Source organism: Carica papaya, chromosome 9, assembly GCF_054855325.1.
Source record: "Carica papaya isolate Zhongbai chromosome 9, ASM5485532v1, whole genome shotgun sequence".
NCBI classification, from domain to species: domain Eukaryota; kingdom Viridiplantae; phylum Streptophyta; class Magnoliopsida; order Brassicales; family Caricaceae; genus Carica; species Carica papaya.
Window position 1 is genome coordinate 3,962,062 of NC_142317.1, and position 20,051 is coordinate 3,982,112.

The window sequence follows — 20,051 nt, forward strand, 5'->3', positions numbered from 1 at the left end:
AATAAACCAAGATATTATCGATAAAGACAATGACGAACTGATCTAAGAATTGTCTGAAAATCCTATTTTTTAAGTCTATAAAATGGTTGGTGTATTAGTTAATCCAAATGGTATGACTAGGAACTCATAGTGTCCGTACATAGTTCTGAAGGCTATCTTGGGAATGTCCTCTGCCCTAATTTTTACCTGATGGTAACCTGAATGCAAGTCTATTTTAGAGAAAACCTAGGCAACCTACAATTAGTCAAAAAGGTCATCAATCATAGGAAAGAGGTACTTGTTCTTGATCGTAACCATGTTCAATCCCCTGTAATCAATATATAACCCCAATGTCTCATTCCCTTTTCTTGCAAATATGACTCCAACACCCCAAGGAAACACACTATGTTGGATGAACCTATTATCCTATAATTCATTGATCTGCTTCATTAGCTCTTCCATCTCAACACGACTCATGCGATAAGAGACATCCAAGATAGGCTGGGTGTCAGACCAAAGATGTATAATGAACTCAACTTCTCTATCCAATGATAGTCTAGGTAGTTCATTAAGAAACATATCCAGAAAGTCTCAGATTACCGGGATCTTTTAAATCCAACATTCTTTCTTAGGTTTGCCTACGTTGAGAAGTAAACTGAGTTAAAGGGCTATGTAATAAGGAAATTGCCATGAGAGAATAACATTCAAAACTTTTATGAACTTATAAATGACTCTTCGTTAGGGTTGAATGCTAGTTTCTTGTGGAAACAATTTACGATGGCGTGATACATCGCTAACCAGTTCATTTTTAAAATTACACAAAGTCCCCCGTGTCAATCTCTATCAAGTCCATCATGGGTGGAACAAGGTCCCATGGAAAAGGGATCGGGTTGTGCTGGAAAGGGACCCGGTGGCCTTGTGGCGGTGCCGGATGATACGGTGGACGCTCTAATTGTATTATGGTGGTGTTGGATGATATGTTGGAAGAGCATTGTTGTACCGGGGTGGCTCCAGATCATCCCTCTGCAAGGGCGGCTTGAACTGTGGCAGTTAAGGAAGGGTCAGACAGCTCCCCCCTTTCCTCTCGGGCCTGCTGAGTAGAGATGAGTCTCTCAAGTATCTCAAAAAGTCGGTCAACATCCTTTCAAAGCGAACCATCCCGAGCTGCTCAATTTAGTGAGGGTCTTCATCTCCTCATCTCTCTGTACCTTCATCTCACAATAAAGGGTAATAGTTCGTATTTTATGTATTTAAGTCTTTATGTAAGGGATTTTGAGGAATGCGGCTCTGATACTAACTGTAAAGGCTTGGAACCTTAAAAAATGAATTTATAATTTAAATACGGAAGTGAATAAAAGAGTTAGGGTTTACATTCCTTACACAATAGTTTAGAATGCTCAATAGGGATATTCTAAAAAACAAACAGTAATTAAAGAAAAGCAAATAAATAAATATCTTAGGACAACAATCACTAGTACTTGAAAGAAGTCTGGGTGATGAACTACTCACAACCCTTTTACTAATTGTGATCTAAATTTTAGTCTTTGTGATCTGAATTTAATGAAAGGGTAAGTTACACTATCCCAATAAGAATATCACAATAATCACAGATACAAAAAACTGAAGATTGATAAAAACTAGAAAAATAACTAATAGAGCCCTTAATTTAACGTAAATTTATTTAATATAAAGAAATTCGTTTATTCTGTACTTACGTAACAAGTTTTTCAAAAAATAACTTATGAAGACCTATATTCATACTACTTCTTATTTTCACGCAGAGGATAACAAAAGATGATAACTTTCTTTTCTTACCTACTTATTAGTACCCTTGGGGAATGTTCTCATACTCGTGAACCCAATATCCAATTTAAACAATTAATCGTTCGTCCCCATACCCCATTCGATAATGGGCGTCAAATATTCCATCGCCTCAATACCCCGTCAGGTATGAGGGTGAACCATGTCTCCCAAACCTTTCCCGTAAGGGATTTTCTAGTCCCGTTCAACTGAGGTAACGTTCACAGTAGGGTTCCCTATGTATCGGGTCTGTCTCCCGTTTCCCTAGGTACCCAATAAGTCTTTCACATAGAGATTTCCATCAACAAAACCACCAATCACGCAAACCATTATCTCATATTACATTTACATATCAGTTAGACTATATTCATACTGATAGTATATAGCCGAATAAACCAGATAAATTGATAAGGATATAGAAAATATAAATTTAGAACATGCACCATATAATAACAAACAAATAGAGAAGTACAAAAAAATAAACAAAAAATCGGAACAATCGTGAACTAACCGATTCCAGCTCCACTAGTGACCTATAATTATTTTTAAGGTTCTCTAATTTTTTATAAAAATACGAAATTATGCAACATTAAGGCTAAATTTACCGTATAGGAAAATAGAGTGAGGAATCCTTACCTGAATAAGTATTTCGAGACGTCGTGTTGTCTACTACGCCTCCTAACGGGTACTGAGTTTCCTGAACTTTTTTTGTAGAATCCAAAACACTCGTCACATACCTAAAAAATACCCCAAAAATTCAAAATCAATGCCCAAAACTCTTTCCAGCCGATTTTGGGGTTCCGACACGGCGACACTAGCTTTATCGCCCATGGCGGCAATTCACCTCGGCCTTGTTGTTTTTGCTGGTTTTATATGTATCCCTGCAAAAAACTACATTAGGGGCCTCGGTTGGCCGAAAAATCATCAAAAACACCTAACCTACCGGCGAAAGGTCACCAACTGCGGTGGTTCGATCGGTCCTTCTTCGCAACTGTGGTTCTTTCTTCAGCTAATTTGTACAGAAAAGGATTGTGAGCATAATAATTGAAAAATTGCGTGAAACGAGAAACAGAAATAGGCTCATCGGAGAAATTTTTGGGTTTTGGCTACGGCGGCTCTGCTGCGATTTGCCCACGGTTTTCAGCTCACCTGCCGTTCCTCTTGCTCTGATTTGGCCACAGGGATGCTCGGAATCAAATTTCGAGCGTGTATGGAGAATTTTTACCTTTTTAGCGGTCGGTAGTGGCTCCGGTGCGGCAGTGGTCGGAGGTCAGCCTCTTTCTTCGGCGGGGGTTTGTGGCTAGGGTTTGGGCTTCCATGAAATGCGAAGTATGTATACCCATCATGCATCGATCTGAGCCGTTCATCACGATTGATCTTATCCGTCCGATCGTGCCTAATGTAGAAATGAATCTGGGTCATCCATTGCGATTGATCTTAGTCATTCGATTGGGCCTAAGGGAGAAACGAATCTGGACCGTCCACGCGCACGAGATTGGTTCCTGGTCGTCCGATCGTGGGGCACGCGGATCATCTGCGTGGCCTCCCACGTGGCACCAACATCAACGTGCTTTGCCACGCGACGTGCTCCGGTTCGTCGGAGCTGCTGGCTGGATAGTCCTACGTAGCCGAACTTTTTCTATTTACACTTTGATCCCCTATTTCTAATTTTTTTTTTTCAAAAATACTCTCTAAACCCAAATTTTTAACTTTTTTTCTCAAAATTATTTTCGATTACATTTCTAACCTATTTTTTCAATAATTTAACAAAATTGATTTCGGACAAAATTTTAAACCCGAATATTACAAGATTTGGATCCTACTCAATTTGAACTCGCATTTTAACCAAAAAACCATATCGAATCAAGTTCAAACAAATCAAATTAAGCGAGTTCGGATAAAAAATATCATCTCTATTTTCAAGTGTCATTTTTTTAAGAAAACAAAACTGTTTTATAATAGATTTTGTTAATTGGTTCTTAAATAACGAATTACTTAATATAATTTTTTTTTAAAGTAAAATTCAATATCTATATCCCGTTAAAGTGTTGTAATGCAGTATTAGTATTATACAAAATTATTATTAAACACGCATATACACATATATATATATAAATATACTAAAGGTATATAAACTGTTACATACATTGTATCTATTATGAAAAATTATTAATCAAAAAATGAAATTGAAAAAAAAAAATAAAAAAAAAAGAGAGAGAAATACTAACTCCTCCTACCCCTTGTCTCATCATGCATCCCACCCAAAATTAATAAGTAAAATAAACAATTTAATGTTGCCAGATGTCTCCCAAACACGTTTTTTGGGGTCAGATGAACTACAAATTAAAGAATATATACTCGACTATTATATTCAGATTCAAATATTATATTGTCTAAATATAATTTTTTATAAAAAAAAAAAAAATTCAAAACCATTGTTATAACTTAAAAAATATTTAAATAATCATTACATAAAGGATATAGATTGTATTAGTTATTTTTTTAGTGTAAATATATGTTGTAGAATATGAATCGCCATTTTTCTTAACATTGAGAAATGTATCATTATATATAATTACGTAGGAATAGAGTGCAAGTCTCCTGAGAACATATATATATATATATATATATATATAAATCAATCACTTTTAGTTGGATTGGTATTTTTCAAAGATGGAATCCAGAGAAGATCACCGTGTATATATATATATATATATATATATTCACTACAGTGATTTTGTGTATATAATTACCCTCCGAAATAACCAAACAAATCTTTTGATAAAAAAGAGACGAGTTTTATGTTTTGTCACAAAGTCAACGAAAAAGTCCCTTTCCTTCCCTAAATTTCTTATAATTTGGTAAACCTCCTCCGAGCTAACAAAATCGTGGGGAGCAACAAGCATCAATATGTACATATATATAATATATAATCTAATAACCAGAAAACCCTTCACCAAATCTTCCTCTTTTACAATCTTAATTAATTAATTAATTGCTACCCGATTCTCCATTTGCTTTCTAATGTAATATATACATACATACACCCACACCCACATCTTAATACATTATATATATATATATGCTTCCATTCCATGACTTTGAGAACTGATTCATTGATATACATGGAATGGCATGTTAGCAACTGGTCAAGTGAGTGAATCAAGAGAAAAATGATCGGTGATAAGGAAAAAATATTGGTGTATGATTCTATACTAGCAAGAAGTTTTAGCAGGTACGAACAGAAGAAGCTTGGCTATGGAGCTTTCGTTTGTTGTCTGCTAATTGCCTTCGCCTTCTGTGCTTTCTTCAAGCCATATTTTATCTACTCTCTACCACCTTGTAAGTATACACACACACACACACACACATAATCCACATTGATCTCTAAACTTTTCCTTTCTGTACAACATATATATGTATGTATATGTTTAATGGGCGTAGTACATTGCAGTGAATTTGCAGCTGGGTGCCAAAATGTTGTTGAGAGTGAATGAGACAAGTGGGTTCGAAATTCAGAGAGCCAAAACCATTGACGAAAGAAGAAATGCAGAAATGGTGATGAGCATGAAGTTAGCTGTGGCGAACGACTCTGATATTCGTGATGATCAGATTAGAATAAAGAATGGTACAAGAAGTTCTTCCATGGCGGTCGAGAAGAACACAAGTAGCTCTGGTGATGATCGAGATCTGTATAATAAGGAGACAGCAAGCTATCAGATACCAAGTTCGGTTAATAAGACAAGTAGTTCGCAACGTATCGTCCAGAGTAAGCATGCAAATCCAATATCGCAGTTTTTTTTTTTCTGCAGTTTATGGATTGCATGACAGCAGAATATTATATATATATATATATGTATTTTACTGATTGCACAGTTTTTTCACAAGCCATCTGTTTTTTACTGTATAAAGCTGCTGTCTTTATTTGATTAGTAAAATATATATAATTGAGGTTAAATACTTAGTAACTTCCTAGATAATAATTAATTCAAATTAACTAAAAAATATGTAAACTAATTTACAATTATAGTATGCATCAAGAATAAGATCATCCACACTATTTCACATCATTTTCTAGCTCTTCTTTAAAAAAAAAAAATCAAAATCACCTCATAATTTTGTAAAAAGTAATGTACATTTTCGATTTGCATATGAATTTTTAATTGTTTGAAATAATTACTACAATTACAAACATATAAAATCTCATTTGGAAATAAAGTAAATTAGCTTCTTTTTTTTTTTTTTCGCTCTTCATGATCAGGTACAGATACAAACATCACAAAGAATATGAATCCAGTTTTAGTCTGCTCCTCAGAACCAAGATCAGACTTTTGCGAGATCGTTAATGGTGATATAAGAATCCACGCTAAATCCTCCACTGTTTACATCTCATCATCTTCTCCAATCTCAACACAAAACTCTTCATGGTTTATCAAACCCTACGCTCGAAAAAATGATGAAACGGCCATGAGCAGAGTAAGAGAGTGGCTGATGAAAACAGAGAAAAACACAGATCAGATTCCTCCATGCACGAAAGCACATAAAGCTCCAGCAATACTTTTCTCTCTCGGCGGATATTCAGGCAACAATTTCCACGACTTCACAGACATAATCATTCCTCTGTTTTTAACTTCTCGTCACTTTAATGGCGAAGTTCAGTTTCTTGTCACGAATCTCAAATCAGGGTGGATTCCAAAGTTCAGAGAAGTTATAGAAAATCTGTCGAAGTACCCAGTTATTGATATTGATAAAGAAGAAGATCAAACCCATTGCTTCACAACCGCCATTGTTGGACTCAAACGCCATGGTCGAGCAGAGTTGATGATTGACCGGTTAAAAACTCCATACTCCATGGAAGATTTCAGGGCTTTTCTCCGATCAGTTTACTCCTTACCGGCAATCACAACCGCCGGGAAAAGCAGAAAAAAGCCGCGACTTCTAATTATATCGAGGAAAAAAACTCGGACTTTCAGCAACCCAGATGAGATTTCCAGACTGGCAAGAAACATGGGATTCGAAGTAATTGTTTCAGAGGCAGACGTGGGAGTTGCGAGATTCGCAGAACTCGTAAATTCTTGCGATGTGATGATGGGTGTTCATGGAGCTGGGTTGACAAACATGGTGTTCCTCCCTGAAAATGCGATCTTGATTCAGATTCTCCCCATCGGAGGGTTCGATTGGCTGGGGAATTTCGACTTCGGGGGACCATCGAAGGAGATGAAATTAAGGTACTTGGAGTACAAGATCAAAATGGAGGAAAGCACATTAATTCAACAGTTCCCAGTTGACCATCAAGTGATGAAGAACCCTTCTGCAATTCTGAAACAGGGATGGGAAGCGTTTAGGTCGGTTTACTTGGTAAAACAAAACGTAAATCTTGATGTTAGTAGGTTTAAACGCACTTTGTTGAAAGCTCTTGAACTTTTAAATCAGTAGATATAATATATATACACATATATATGTCTGTGTGTATATATATATATAATAGAAAAAGAGAGGAATTAAGATAGTGTACTACACAGAACTAGTGAAGATGGGGTCGTGGCCACCTCCAAAAAAATTTTAGTAAAGAACATTTTTTAGATCAGTTAATTTGCTTTAAGAAAATCAGAGAAGCTTCTGAAACGTTTATGTTTGAATGTCAATAATTACGGCACAATAAATTTTTCCATTCATTATTACTAAGAACGTATTGGAATCCAGAAAAACTGTTCCAGACCTTTGAACAATTTCATAAATAGAAAATTAAATACTGATAATAATATCTTTAAGATTGTGCAAAATCAAATTCTCTTTTTACACCTATATTTTGCCTAGTCTTGAAAGATTTATGTAGTCCTATATTGGTAATTACAAAGCATGACTTGTTCGTTCCTATCTCTACTTATTATAGGTTATAAAATCTGATTTTCTTTTCCAAAAAAAAAAAAGAAAAAATCATTAATTATTTATCTAGTAATATGCCAATTTATTATATATAATCCAGTCAAACATAATCACTTATTGTAGGATAATTAACAGTTTTCCTGTATTAATATCTAGTATTCCCCTATCTTGTGCTTACAACTTTCTCTTTAGATTATATATTTCCTAGTGCTATAGAATTTTAGTATACAAAAACACCCATATCTATACAAGTTTTTTTTAGAAATACAACAAGTACATTGTGAATATAAATACATATATACACACACACATGAGATAAGGGAAAAGATGGTGTACTATTCTAGAATTGCAAGAAGCTTAAGCAGATATATGAGAAAGTTGGGGTTTAGAGCAGTCGTTTGTTGTCTGCTTTTACTCTTGATCTTCATTGCTTTGTTTAAGGCTTATCTCGGTGATCGTCTTCCAGTGTGTAAGTCTACATTAATCTGCCATAAACCTAGAATTTCTGATCTTTAATTTCATTTCAGATCGAGTCGAGTTATCGGAATTGTGTCAAAAAAAAAAAAAAAACTTGCTATCCATAGTTTTTTCATGAGAGGTTGAGTCGTGTTATCAAAATTGTGTCAAAAAAACCTATTATTCTTAGTGTTCTTCATGAGAAACCCTATGTGAGTTCTAACAATTTAGAAGGTTAGGAAAACAAACTGTTATAGTATATTAGAATTCTTAGATGAAGTTTATTTGGTTATAGATAAGGTTACTCAGCAAACATACAAATTATTACAGATACATTATACATATATATATATTTATCTGAATACTTTCTTTTAGTCTTAAGTTGTAGAGAAAATTATTTTCTTATCTAGTACGAAAGTCTGAGATCATAGTTTTTGTCCTCCCTTTTCTCATATTTGATAAATATTATAGGTTTAATTTCCCTTGGGAAGCTGTAAGTATCTTGGTCATTCTGCTTACACGTAATTTTGCTTGAATGTAAGAATTGTTAAAATACATTGTAAATTATGAAATTAAGTTTTCCTACATGTTTAAGCTTTTGATATAATTAATTATAATTTATATATACTGAAATCCTAACTAAAGTTATTTCTTAATATATTGTTTCTTTTTTTTTTTTCCGAATTTCAGATACGATTTCAAGAAAGATGAATAAAGTCCAAATATGTACCTTTGAATCAAGATCGGACTTCTGCGAGCTCATCAACACCGATGTAAGGATTGAAAGCAAGTCCTCCACTGTCTCTGTCATATCTTCTTCTCCATTTTCATGGAAAAATCCTCCGTGGCATATTAAACCTTACACTCGAAAAGGCGATCAGACTGCCATGAGTAAGGTCAGGGAATGGCTTGTAAAAAAGGCAAAAAACCAAAGAGACCATATCCCTCAATGCACAAAAATGCACAAGTCCCCGGCAATACTTTTCTCCCTTGGAGGATATGCTGGTAATAATTTCCATGACTTCACAGACATTGTAATTCCTCTATATTTAACATCAGAACATTTTAATAGAGAAGTTCAATTTCTTATTACCAACAACAAACCAGGATGGATTACCAAATTTAAGGAATTAATAACAAAATTATCAAAATATCCAGTTATTGAGATTGACAATGAAGATGGTCATATCCATTGTTTCAAGACTGTTATTGTTGGCCTTAAACGCCATCATGGTCACAAAGAGCTAACAATTGATGCATCAAGTTCTCTACATTCTATGAAAGACTTCAGAAATTTTCTGAGAACTGTCTACTCGTTACCTAGAACTACTGCAATTAAAATAGGAGATGGTGATCGAAGAAAAAAGCCTCGGATTCTTATTATAACAAGAAAAAGGACTAGGTCCTTTACAAATCCAGGTGAGATTGTTGAACTAGCAAAACAACTGGATTTTGAAGTAGTTGCTGCAGAAGCAAGTATGAACTTGGCGAGATTTGCAAAGATTGTGAATTCTTGTGATGTGATTGTGGGCGTCCACGGAGCTGGATTGGCAAACATGGTCTTCCTTCCTGAAAATGCAATCTTGATTCAGATTATTCCAGTAGGAGGGTTCGAGTGGCTGGCAAGCTTTGACTTTGGGCAGCCATCGGAGGGAATGAACTTGAGGTACTTGGAGTACAAAATCAAAGAGGAAGAAAGCACATTAGTACAAACTGAGCATCGAAGGGTTGTCCCTCCAAGGAAATGGGAAAAGTTCAAGACAGTCTATTTGAATAAACAAAATGTGACACTTGATGTTAATAGGTTTAAACCCACTTTGTTAAAAGCGCTTGAGCTTTTACGTCAGTAGACAGTGTGTTCCAATTGACTTGGTGCTAGTAAGTTTAAACCTAGTTTGTAAAATGCGCTTGAGCATTTGTATCAGTAGACATATAGTATTGTAATTGACTTCTTTCTTTTCAAGTGTACAAGTTAATTTTGGAGAGAACTCCAAAACTGAAAACTAAAAGCTATCTAGCAGATAATTTTCAAGATACAGTTCCAATTTATCGAACACTTTATAATTATTGGAGGCTAAAATGTGTGGAGTAAAAATTTTCTCAAAACACTTTTTCCAGCTAAAAGTAACATAGTTTTGTCCATTGGAGCTAAAGACCATGCAGATAGACAAGTGAATCCAAACACCCCTGTAGATGTATCTGATCATTTCTTCATTTAACAGAAAGCAAAACCAGTTGATCATAGAAATTCTTGAGAAATTAAATCCATGTCTACAATCTACTCTTTTCAAGATGAAATGCATCAGCAAACACAGAATACTCTAGTCTTCCCTTCCTTTTCTGCATTCCAAATGCTCTTTGGATCTCTCTTAAACCCAGCCAACCACATAATAAATTGGAAAGGAAAGAGAAATCAAACGAATGAATGAATTGATTAATTAACTGATTAAATGAATGAATTCTCTTAATAAGCCTGATTCTCTTAACAACCCAGGCTTACGCCCGCATCTGTCTTTTACAGCCCACATAAGGCACTTGGATTATCAAGACCAATCAATCAGCAAAAATAAAAACCTCGTCAGGAATTCATCAACCATAGTAGCCAGCCTTATGAAAGAAACATAGAGGACAAAGTACATCAACGAAGCAGCTCACTGATAATTTTTTGTAAATATTAGGCATTACTATGGAAGGTGTTTGGAGTCTTAACATAAATATGATTCCATAGACTTCCTTGACGACCTATAAATATATCTTACAAAAATTCAATACATATTAGTGTTGTACAGCATTGTATGCATGTAAATTGTAATCCCAGTTTCTCTCTAATACAGGTGAAATAAATTTCAGGAAAGCTAAGAGCGTAAAAGAAATTCCTATGTATTTAATAGCCTGCTAGAACCAATTACAACAATACTGTTATATCTTTTAGCTAAGAACCATCTGTTATCGATGAAATGACGTAGTCACCTTCTGAGCAAGAACTTTGAATAAGCATGCTGAACTCTCTGCAATCAACAAACTATTCTATCCTCTCTTTGCCAAAACTCAAACCTCCAAATTACAAGCAAGGATATGAACCCACAGATGAATGACCTGCAATCAGTATCATTTGGTCGTAATAATACAACATTCAAGAATCCATTATTTCCTTTCTTCTCAAGGCAATTCCTAGGTCTTCATGCCCATTAAGCTGATTTGATTTATTTTGCCACAATTTCATATGATGTCATAATGTCCATCCATGCTTGGCTTATCTATATCTTGAATTCAGTTAACAAAAGTAGCATCAACTCCACAATGCCAACGGACACCCGCAAAGGCATGAACTTCAGCTGGTAATTTGACCATGGTACTTTGGGAACTCCAATTTTGACCAATGAGTTGTTTGGATCCAGCAGCCAACAGTGATATTATAGAAAACAATTCAAGCAGAGTCTAACAGATGATGAAAACTTGTGTATAAATAGCATGGGATGTACAACACTAACATATCTAGATATTTCTACTAGTGCCATTAGTTTCTATTCAACTCTCCACTGCTGCAATTAAATAAAGTAGATAGTGGGCAACTTCAAAGCAGGCAGCATCCTTCCATATTAAAAAACATGAAAGTATGCGTCTTCAACTGTGAGGTAGAATCTCCAGCTTCTGACTCTGATACTGTTTTACCCTTCCATAAAAAACGAGGGCCTAAAAATAGTCAGTATTAGAGTATTAATTTCAATTCCCTGTCAGACTCTAATTCCGTATGTAGCAAGATATCACTCCAGCGCTGACGACTTCCTGATCAATTCTTCCTCAGTCAGAAACAAGAATAACATTATGACTTCATTCCCTTGTCAATTTAATATCATTTAGCATGAACTGTCCTTCCTTTCTGAGTTTTGCTTTTGCTCTTCTTTAAGAGCATTGACATATGATCAATATCTGTTGATGATACATGATTCTCACCTTTCAACCATAGAATAGCCTCAGCAGCCGCGTTCTTTTCCGCGACTTTCTTACTGCTACATGGCTGCCCTGAAAAGTTCAAGCCATTAAAGACAACAGTAGAGCGGAACTGGTTGTTTTTAAGTTGTTTTGTCTTATATATCGGTGCCCCATGTCCTGCCCTGGCAAGCAATGTTTGTAGCTGGCTCTTGGAGTTATCACCCCCATTTTGAGCCCCAGTATATTCATTCTTGGCTACCACTTTGGTTGCCTTTTTCTGGGGTACTGCTACCTGGCGACCAAAAACGAATCTACCCTCACATTTATCCTCTGATACCAGCAATCTTACGGCTGATATGAGTCTGTAGTAGGACATCATATCAAGTTTGGGATCTAGAAGCTGCCAAAGGAATTATCAAGAAAGCATACATCATTAGCAAACAGCAATGGTAATTCGGGAATGTTCAAACTCACTTTGAGGCATAGGTAATCTTTACCTTCTTCTGAATTAAGTCATCAAGCTCCCTCTTTAAACTCAAGTACATATCTGACAAGGAAGGTTTCATAAAGAACTCCAAGTATCCGCCCAACATTTTTAGGTGCCCATCCTATCAAGGTCAAAAAGAAAAAACTTTGGAACATATATCGGATGTTACAATAACTCAGCAAAAAAGGAAGTTTGCATGTTACAATAAGACTATGGAAAGGCATGATTGTCATGCATGAAAAGCCATGGTCATGACTCATAAGAGATATTTGTATAAAAGAGAATCAAGGGACTCACTAGACCGCCCTGGGAAATGTTTCCTCCAAATAAGAGAAGCACAGAGTCAGATACACCAGTAGAATCCCGGAGAAAAACTGAATTAACTTTCACTTTTTCATTGAAGACTAACCATGGGTAAGGAATTTTGGGTACTGCAGCATTCACGGAATTCTGTTAAACACGGTATGTATGATTAGAGAATGAGAAGCAGTCAGTTTCAAGATACTTGAATGTTTCTTTGTTCAAAATGTTAAATAAAGCCACGCAGAGATACCAAAGAAACTGAAAGATGAGACAATTACCGAGTGCAGAAGCACTTGACCATCCTCCATAGTTTTCAATGCTATTGACTTCTCCCTGTTCTGCAGAGAAAAAAGTGTGAATATGAGATCTATCATATGACAAGCATCAACAACCAAACCTTTATAATGGATAGGAAAAGAAAGGAGCTAAATCAATCCCCTCAACCTTATTAAGTCCTACAACTCATAGAAAGTAAACTCATAATTCTTTTTGCTCATTGGAACTTCATATGAATATCAAGAGCAAGAAGCACCAGAGACAAAAAGACTTATAAACAAGATTAAAACTGAAGACATTTTTATTAAGTAAAGAATTAAAATAAAAAGACTATTCAATTGACTCACCACAACAGAACAAATTCCAGGAAACAAGCCTGCACAGATGACTGCTCGGATTAGATGTTCATCTCGACTCCACTTAATGCAGTTTTCTGTATTCTCATCAACAAGACCAGCATCCTTGAGTAAAAAGAAGAATTGTTTTCTGAGAGAATCCATAGCTTTTAGAGTTTGTGCAGAAAGAAAATTCTTCCAGCAATATTCATAACCAGATTGCTCTTTTTCAGCATCTTTCCAACCCTCATATGCCCGGATCAGTGCCAGATGGTCACTATACTCATCTGCGGAGAACTGCGCTTTTGCTGACTCTGCAAGCTGCAGAATTTCACTAAAATTAAAGGCACCTCCTTATAATTGCAGCACAAATTCTTTGCACAGTTACATGAAGCAAATGAATCTCTTTGAGACAACTGCTGTGTTTTGTCTCTTTCTTCCTAATCATCAACCATCAGTATTTTTCTCTTGTTTAAAGCAACTTAACAAGGGTAAATTTCACAAAGAAAGTCATCAACCTAGTGCTAGCAAATTCTAAAGAGTGTTGCTGTAGCTGAAGTGTACAATATAAACCCAATTAAATTTCATTCGCTAAAAACCATTAATAAACACCACACTTCATTCTTCATAACAATCATACAAACACCATACATTAAAGAATTTCCTGATTAAATCCTGCATGGATAAAGTTGCACTTGCAACTAAAAAAGAAAAAGGATCATAAAATATGAGAGGTAAGACAGTTAAATTAAATGATCTGCTTGCAATTGGACAAAGACTCATCAAATTCATGACTCACTCATGGAACACTAAATTTAGGGTTTTTCGTTCAAGCCTTAGGTTGAAGTTTTACAAACCACCAGTAATTATGGATATACAACTACTGACAATTTTTCTATTGTTAATGAGTATTTGAGTTAAGGTTTAGAACATTTAAGAGCCTTAAATTTTCTTCAACTTCAAGTAAGGCTATTAAGATTTTGAATATTTCATTATCCAAGTTTGGTGCTTAAAGTATCCACTATTCTAGGGTCTTAAATTAAAGATGGTAAGATTAATAAATTGCAGAATTTTAATTCTCTATTTTTTATCTAATACATCAACCTTGGGGTTGACTATAAACTAAGCAATTTGCAAGTAGCTCACATCTGTCTTGTGATTAACTCAGCTTGTTTCCACCTCTACCTAGCCCCCTATCCCTTCTGTTCTATTATTTTTCTATTTTCCTCCTTTTTCCCTCCTACCTCATATCTCATTCTCTTCACTGTTGTTTCTTCCTACTATCCTACTCTTACTCAAAGGAGAAAAAATTATCCTATCTCCAATTAAAAATTTGCATGGAGGTCCCAGTTAAGTACCTGCAAAAATGTACTGCCTAAAATTTGCTTGTAAGGAATTAGTTGGGAGAGTTATCATTTCCCAAGTGACAATGATTACTAGTTTAGTTGTAACTGAAAATTATAAAGTTTATTGGTTATAGTGCAGTTGCAGTTTCGCATTACAGGCCAAAGCTGCACACCCAGTGCAATGTAACTGCAACATACACGATTAAATTGTTCAAGCCACTTCCAAGCATGACAAAGGAAGAAGGCAGGGGAAAATTGTCAAGGTGAGAGAATCTTCTCTATCAGCTGCAATCTTCTATGGAATAAGGAAGTGGAAAGGATGAAAAGTAAGTGTATAAATCTAGAGAAGATGACTAACAGAAAGCAGAGTACTTGTAGGAGGAAGTTAACAGATGGGCAAAATGGAACCCAAAGGGAATCAAATTAGTGGATGCCGGCGGGAAAAGGAAGAAATTAGTGCATGTCGCTTAACACATTGAACTTCAGGACACAAGGACTCAATGGTGAGACAATTCCCGGTTCCTGGATTGAGAGTAGAAGCATTGCCATAAGAAGAGAAGCAGAAGTCCGGGATCTAGGGGAAAATTAGGTTATCACTTCCACAGTACCAAGACACAAGGTGTTGGAGAAAATAGAGGGTTTGGAAAAGAGGGATTGGGAGGATCAAGAGAAGGCAAAGGCAGGAGCTCGGAGATTAAGAGAGAGTATGCAGGTAAATATGCTGAACACCAACCACAAGATGCGTTTGTTTTTTGAAATACACAAGATGTGTATTCTTGGCATCTTTTTATCGAGATCGCTCAAGATCTGCTTGACACAGCAGTAAATATGCTGACAAAACCTTGTTTATGAGGCTGCATTTCTAGGAGCTTTGAAGGGCTTGTTCCTGTTGAGCGGCACTATCTATTGGGTGATGGGGGACACCCGTTTGGTTGTATGTGCTCATATGAGTTTTGGCTTTGAGGGGACCCTGATATAGGATACTTTTTGGTGTTCTGAGCTAGCAACTTACCCTTTTTTTATATGATGATTCTGCTTCAAATCAATTTGTTTTTAAGCTATTCCAGAGCTACAGCTTTTTGGTGGTTCTATGCAAGGGGATGCACTTTTATACCCTTTTCCGGTGATATCTTGCTACCACTTCTTAACAAATTCTCTTTTTCTTTTCAGAAAAAAAAAGGTTCAAGCCACTCAACAGAATTATTATAGCATTACACAGTCCAGAGAGTTCTACCTTTTTGCTACTTAACGCTACTTTTAGTAGGCAGTTACTGAAATGAACTGTTCAAAATTAATTTTTTTTCTTCAGCAGGAAAATTAAAATGTTTTTGATATCTTATTAAAGAATTAAACTATCTTCAAAACAAAAGCAACAGGAAAAGGATATTTCACATAAAATAATTGACGTAAGGAAACACATTATATCGATTGCTGACATTTCAAGTATAAAAGCATGAAAAAAAGCGTAATATGAACTAGCCATACACTTACATCTTTCTTATCAAAGGGCATCAGGAATGGATCTCTGATACTAAGACCAGCAACAACAGTCATTATTGGATCCAGACAACTGAAGATGGCCCCTAATATGAGCATTTTCCCAAGCTTCGGCTCAACTGGAAGCATAGATAAGTTGTATCCTGCAAAGCCACCAACCATTTTTACCACCAAGTTTCAGAAAACAAAGGTGAGAAAAAGGAGAGATCTTTAGAAGAAAACAAATCCAAACCTAGCACCGTCAAGTCTTCGTTCTCATCTAAAGCCCCAATGATCTTCAGATATTCAACAGCATTTTGTACCTATGAAGATCCAAATACCTAAATAAATAGAAATATATAGAGGTAAAGATAAGAGATAGAAGAAAAGTTGAACAAAGATACCGATAGAGGCTCAGGTGGCTGCAAGGCCCTGGCAAGGAACTCAGAAATGCTTCCTAGTTTTAGACTTTTGATTTGCAAACATAAAGACTGTAATGGTGTTCTTAAGAGTTCCGGCAACTGATAATCAGCAAAGGCATCGTATACACATCTGGGATATAGATGATAACATTCTCCGGGCTGAACACGACCAGCTCTTCCTCTTCTCTATAAGATAAACACAGGCAACTAATTAACACTTGAAATCAATCTATACAAATTAAAGAAAACAATCCAAGAAAATATATAAAATAAAAGAAGCAATCAAAGAAAATACATAAACTATATGAAGCTTTCCGAGGTAAAAGTAAAAGCGTTCAGAAAGGTATTGAAAGGTCAGAGATAGAAAATTGATAATGGTAGATCAACAGAACTGGACAAAAAATTTAAACATACAGAATCAAGCAACCAGAACAAACAACAACAGCGTATAACCTACATCATGCGAGAAGATCTGAGCAAAAGTAAAATATCCACACCAATAAAAATTGCAGATTCCCAACTTGCACATATATCAGTCTAAAAATTTATTCTCAAAGCCTCCGACGGAATTGAGAAACTTTTGTTGTTACTGAAACTGGGAAAAGATCATGTCATGGAACAAAAAAATTCCTAGACCATCTCTTTCTTGCTCGAATCAACTTTCAAAAACTAGTTGACAAACCAAATATTTCCTTTAGCTTTTGTGAGAAACTTTCATCACCACTGAAACTGGGAAAAGATCATCTCTTGGAACAAAAAATTCCTAGTCCATCTCTTGCTTGCTTTATCAATCGTGAATCAACTTTCAAAAACTAGTAGGGAAACCAAATATTTCCTTCAGCTTTTGTGGAACTTAACTTCATAAAAATATTTTTAAAAGATTATCCTACCTGAGGAATCGCATCTATATCAACTACACATATAGAGTATACACATGCATATAACAAAATGTCATTCTGAAGTCCATTGAATACTGAAGATAAACCTAATTCCAGCAAGATCACATTCTACTTCGGTCTTTGCATGACACCTATAAAAGGCACATAAAATTCATCACACCAAAAGCTTTTGAAGCATAGAAGTCACTAAAATAGGCCCCAACACTCTAGATATGGTTGAGGTTCAAATCTACCAAGAAATGAATGTCCACGCAACACTTTTCTTTCAAAAAAAAAAAATTGAACATCCAAGCAACTTATTTGATTGAGACTTCATTGGGAAAATGAACATCCTCCATTAACATCATAAAAGAATAATGAATCCAATCAAAATCTTATTTTGCATCTTTTCAACTTCTCTCTTCCTTTCTGTTCACAAAAGAATAAATAAATAAATAATCCAATCAAATCTTACTTTGCATCTTTCTAACTTCCCTCTTCATTTCTGTTTATTAATTTTTTTGTTCCCTTTTTCGTTCGGGTGGGGACATGCAGTAGAAGACCTTTTATTTTTAAGCAGGAAAAGATATCATAGACAGAACGCCTTTTCTTTAGCCGAAAACTTTTTATAGATAGAAATTTTATCAAGAAGTTTGGTCCAAGCAGCACCCACTTATCACTAGATCAAAAAAGCTTCAGCCAAGTTGGTAACCTAGAGAAGAACATCTGATAGCAAATATTCTAGGCAAATACTATTAATCATTAGCAATAATCAAATGTTCTCAAACTTATCTTACTTGACGAGCAGCTGCTTTTGAGATCCAGGTAGGAAGCAAACAAGGAGTGTTATTTAGTGCATCATAAGATGTCTCTTTTGCCTTTCCACAGTCTAGCACAAAAACCACATCATTGATGGTGATACTGGTTTCAGCCATATTAGTAGCCAGAACAATTTTCCTAACTCCATCTGGAGGCTTATCAAAGATTAATCTCTGTGCACAGAATACAATAACAAAAAATTAGCATAGTCGCAATCAGTAGAAGGTAGAAAGCAATTTCATTGAAAGAAAAGTACCTAGAGGATGCTTCCCCTTTATAAAAATTTAGAAAATAGAACTTCACATAACTTATTTGTAAGAAAAATATTTGAAGTTAAAGAAGAAACTGCATCAGGTGAAATTCAGGTAAGATGCACAGAATTTTGTAGAAAAACTTTACAGTCCCTTTGATTCAATTCCTCTCACCCTAAACCATACTATTTTTAAAGACCACCCTTCTATGACCAGACAAGTATCCAAAATCCAGCGGCAAAACCCCAAAAAAAGCTAAACTAATGAATAACTTCCTTCCTGGCAAAGAGATCCCCAGAAACACAAGATGTTTCAGCACCTTTTACCAGTACGGAAATAGTTACTTTCCTGGCCACCAATGCAAGAACAAGCAACTGATTATGAGGAATGGAAGGAAAAGGAGGAAGCAGAGAAAACCAAGAAGGAGGCAGCTGTGAAAGTAGTGGTGGGGGTGGAAGAAACGGGAGAAAAATCACTTCATGAGTTAGAAGGGCAGGATAATGGCAACATTGTCAAGGTGTGGGGAATCCTCAACTCCAGACCCATGTTGATATTCATCGATAGTGGGAGTACCCACACTTTTCGGACATCAAGGTTGCAGAAACTTGTGGAGCACCCTTAATTCCAAACACACCCCTTCATGTGTTGATTGCCAACAGTCAAAAGGTGCTTACCAACATGAAAACTCACTCATCAACTGAAAGGTGTAAGGAGACTGGGTCAAGTGGACCTTTTTGAGAAGGTGTTTAATTTTGAGAAGAAACATAATGCAGTGCTCTTTGATTCTGAGAAAGTGCAGGTTGGAATACTTGAAAAAGGGAGGGTGCAGCTTCAAAGGGCGAAGAACACCGCAATGTCGAGGCAAATATTAGAGAAGAGGCTTGAAAAAATAAATAAGGAAAAGTGAACCACCACAGGAAGCCTAATCTACAAAAAGTGAAAGTGAAGGGAAAAACCGGGGGAACCAGCATAGAAAATGAGGCTTTGCATGCCTGTTACAATAATAAAATAGTATGTCCAGGAAGCAAAGACCATGTTATACCTCTGGTGCCAGGCAATTAGGCAATGAATACAGGCCTTACAGCTGCACCCACTTTCAGAAAAACGCGATTATAGGAAAAGTGGTGTAAAACCTTACCAACTAGGTAGCTCGGCCAAGTAATAGCCATTTTGCCTCACCAGTTCTCTTAGTCAAAAAGGAGGGAAACTAGAGCTTTTGTACGACAACTCAACATAATCACCATTAAAGATAAGTTTCTTATCCCTGTAATTGATTATTTACTTAATGAAGTTAAGGTTGTTGCAATTTTATCGAAGATGGACCTGTGTGGCTGTCACCAAATCAGGACGAGGCCTGACGACGTGCACAAGATAGTGTTCCGCATGCACTATGGCCATTTTGAG

The 20,051-nt window shown here is 35.8% G+C and overlaps 3 protein-coding genes across 5 annotated transcripts in view; 2 read left to right on the forward strand and 1 right to left on the reverse strand.

Annotated features, from left to right (window-relative positions):
* The first annotated feature begins 4,854 nt into the window (after positions 1-4,854).
* On the forward strand, positions 4,855-7,470 carry LOC110823458 (alpha-1,3-arabinosyltransferase XAT3-like). Its single transcript, XM_022053844.2, has 3 exons — positions 4,855-5,121; positions 5,234-5,548; positions 6,041-7,470. The coding sequence occupies exons 1-3, from the start codon at positions 4,953-4,955 to the stop codon at positions 7,213-7,215; spliced, it is 1,659 nt and encodes a 552-aa protein (XP_021909536.2). The 5' UTR covers positions 4,855-4,952; the 3' UTR covers positions 7,216-7,470.
* Positions 7,026-10,149, forward strand: LOC110823398 (alpha-1,3-arabinosyltransferase XAT2-like). 2 transcript variants are annotated; one of them, XM_088211822.1, is made up of 2 exons: positions 7,026-7,124; positions 8,812-10,149. In XM_088211822.1, the coding sequence occupies exon 2, from the start codon at positions 8,829-8,831 to the stop codon at positions 9,969-9,971; it is 1,143 nt and encodes a 380-aa protein (XP_088067948.1). In that variant the 5' UTR covers positions 7,026-7,124; positions 8,812-8,828; the 3' UTR covers positions 9,972-10,149. The 2 variants fall into 2 exon arrangements, with proteins under 2 accessions (XP_088067948.1, XP_021909464.2); XM_022053772.2 differs by lacking the exon at positions 7,026-7,124 and adding an exon at positions 7,871-8,134 and having other exon boundaries at positions 8,812-10,148.
* A 623-nt stretch (positions 10,150-10,772) lies between these two features.
* The window catches only part of LOC110823304 (DEA(D/H)-box RNA helicase family protein), a 30,365-nt gene continuing 21,086 nt past the window's right edge, over positions 10,773-20,051 (reverse strand). Inside the window, exons 11-19 of one of the 2 annotated variants that reach the window (XM_088211977.1) lie at positions 18,375-18,569; positions 16,682-16,885; positions 16,531-16,600; positions 16,293-16,441; positions 13,468-13,776; positions 13,123-13,182; positions 12,839-12,991; positions 12,552-12,662; positions 10,773-12,454 (exon numbers count right to left, since the gene is read on the reverse strand). In XM_088211977.1, coding sequence (XP_088068103.1) covers positions 11,975-12,454; positions 12,552-12,662; positions 12,839-12,991; positions 13,123-13,182; positions 13,468-13,776; positions 16,293-16,441; positions 16,531-16,600; positions 16,682-16,885; positions 18,375-18,569 — 1,731 coding nt within the window. In that variant the 3' untranslated portion in view covers positions 10,773-11,974. Of the gene's footprint in view, positions 12,455-12,551; positions 12,663-12,838; positions 12,992-13,122; positions 13,183-13,467; positions 13,777-16,292; positions 16,442-16,530; positions 16,601-16,681; positions 16,886-18,374; positions 18,570-20,051 lie in introns of those variants that run through there. The other variant, XR_015816565.1, reaches the window with a different exon arrangement.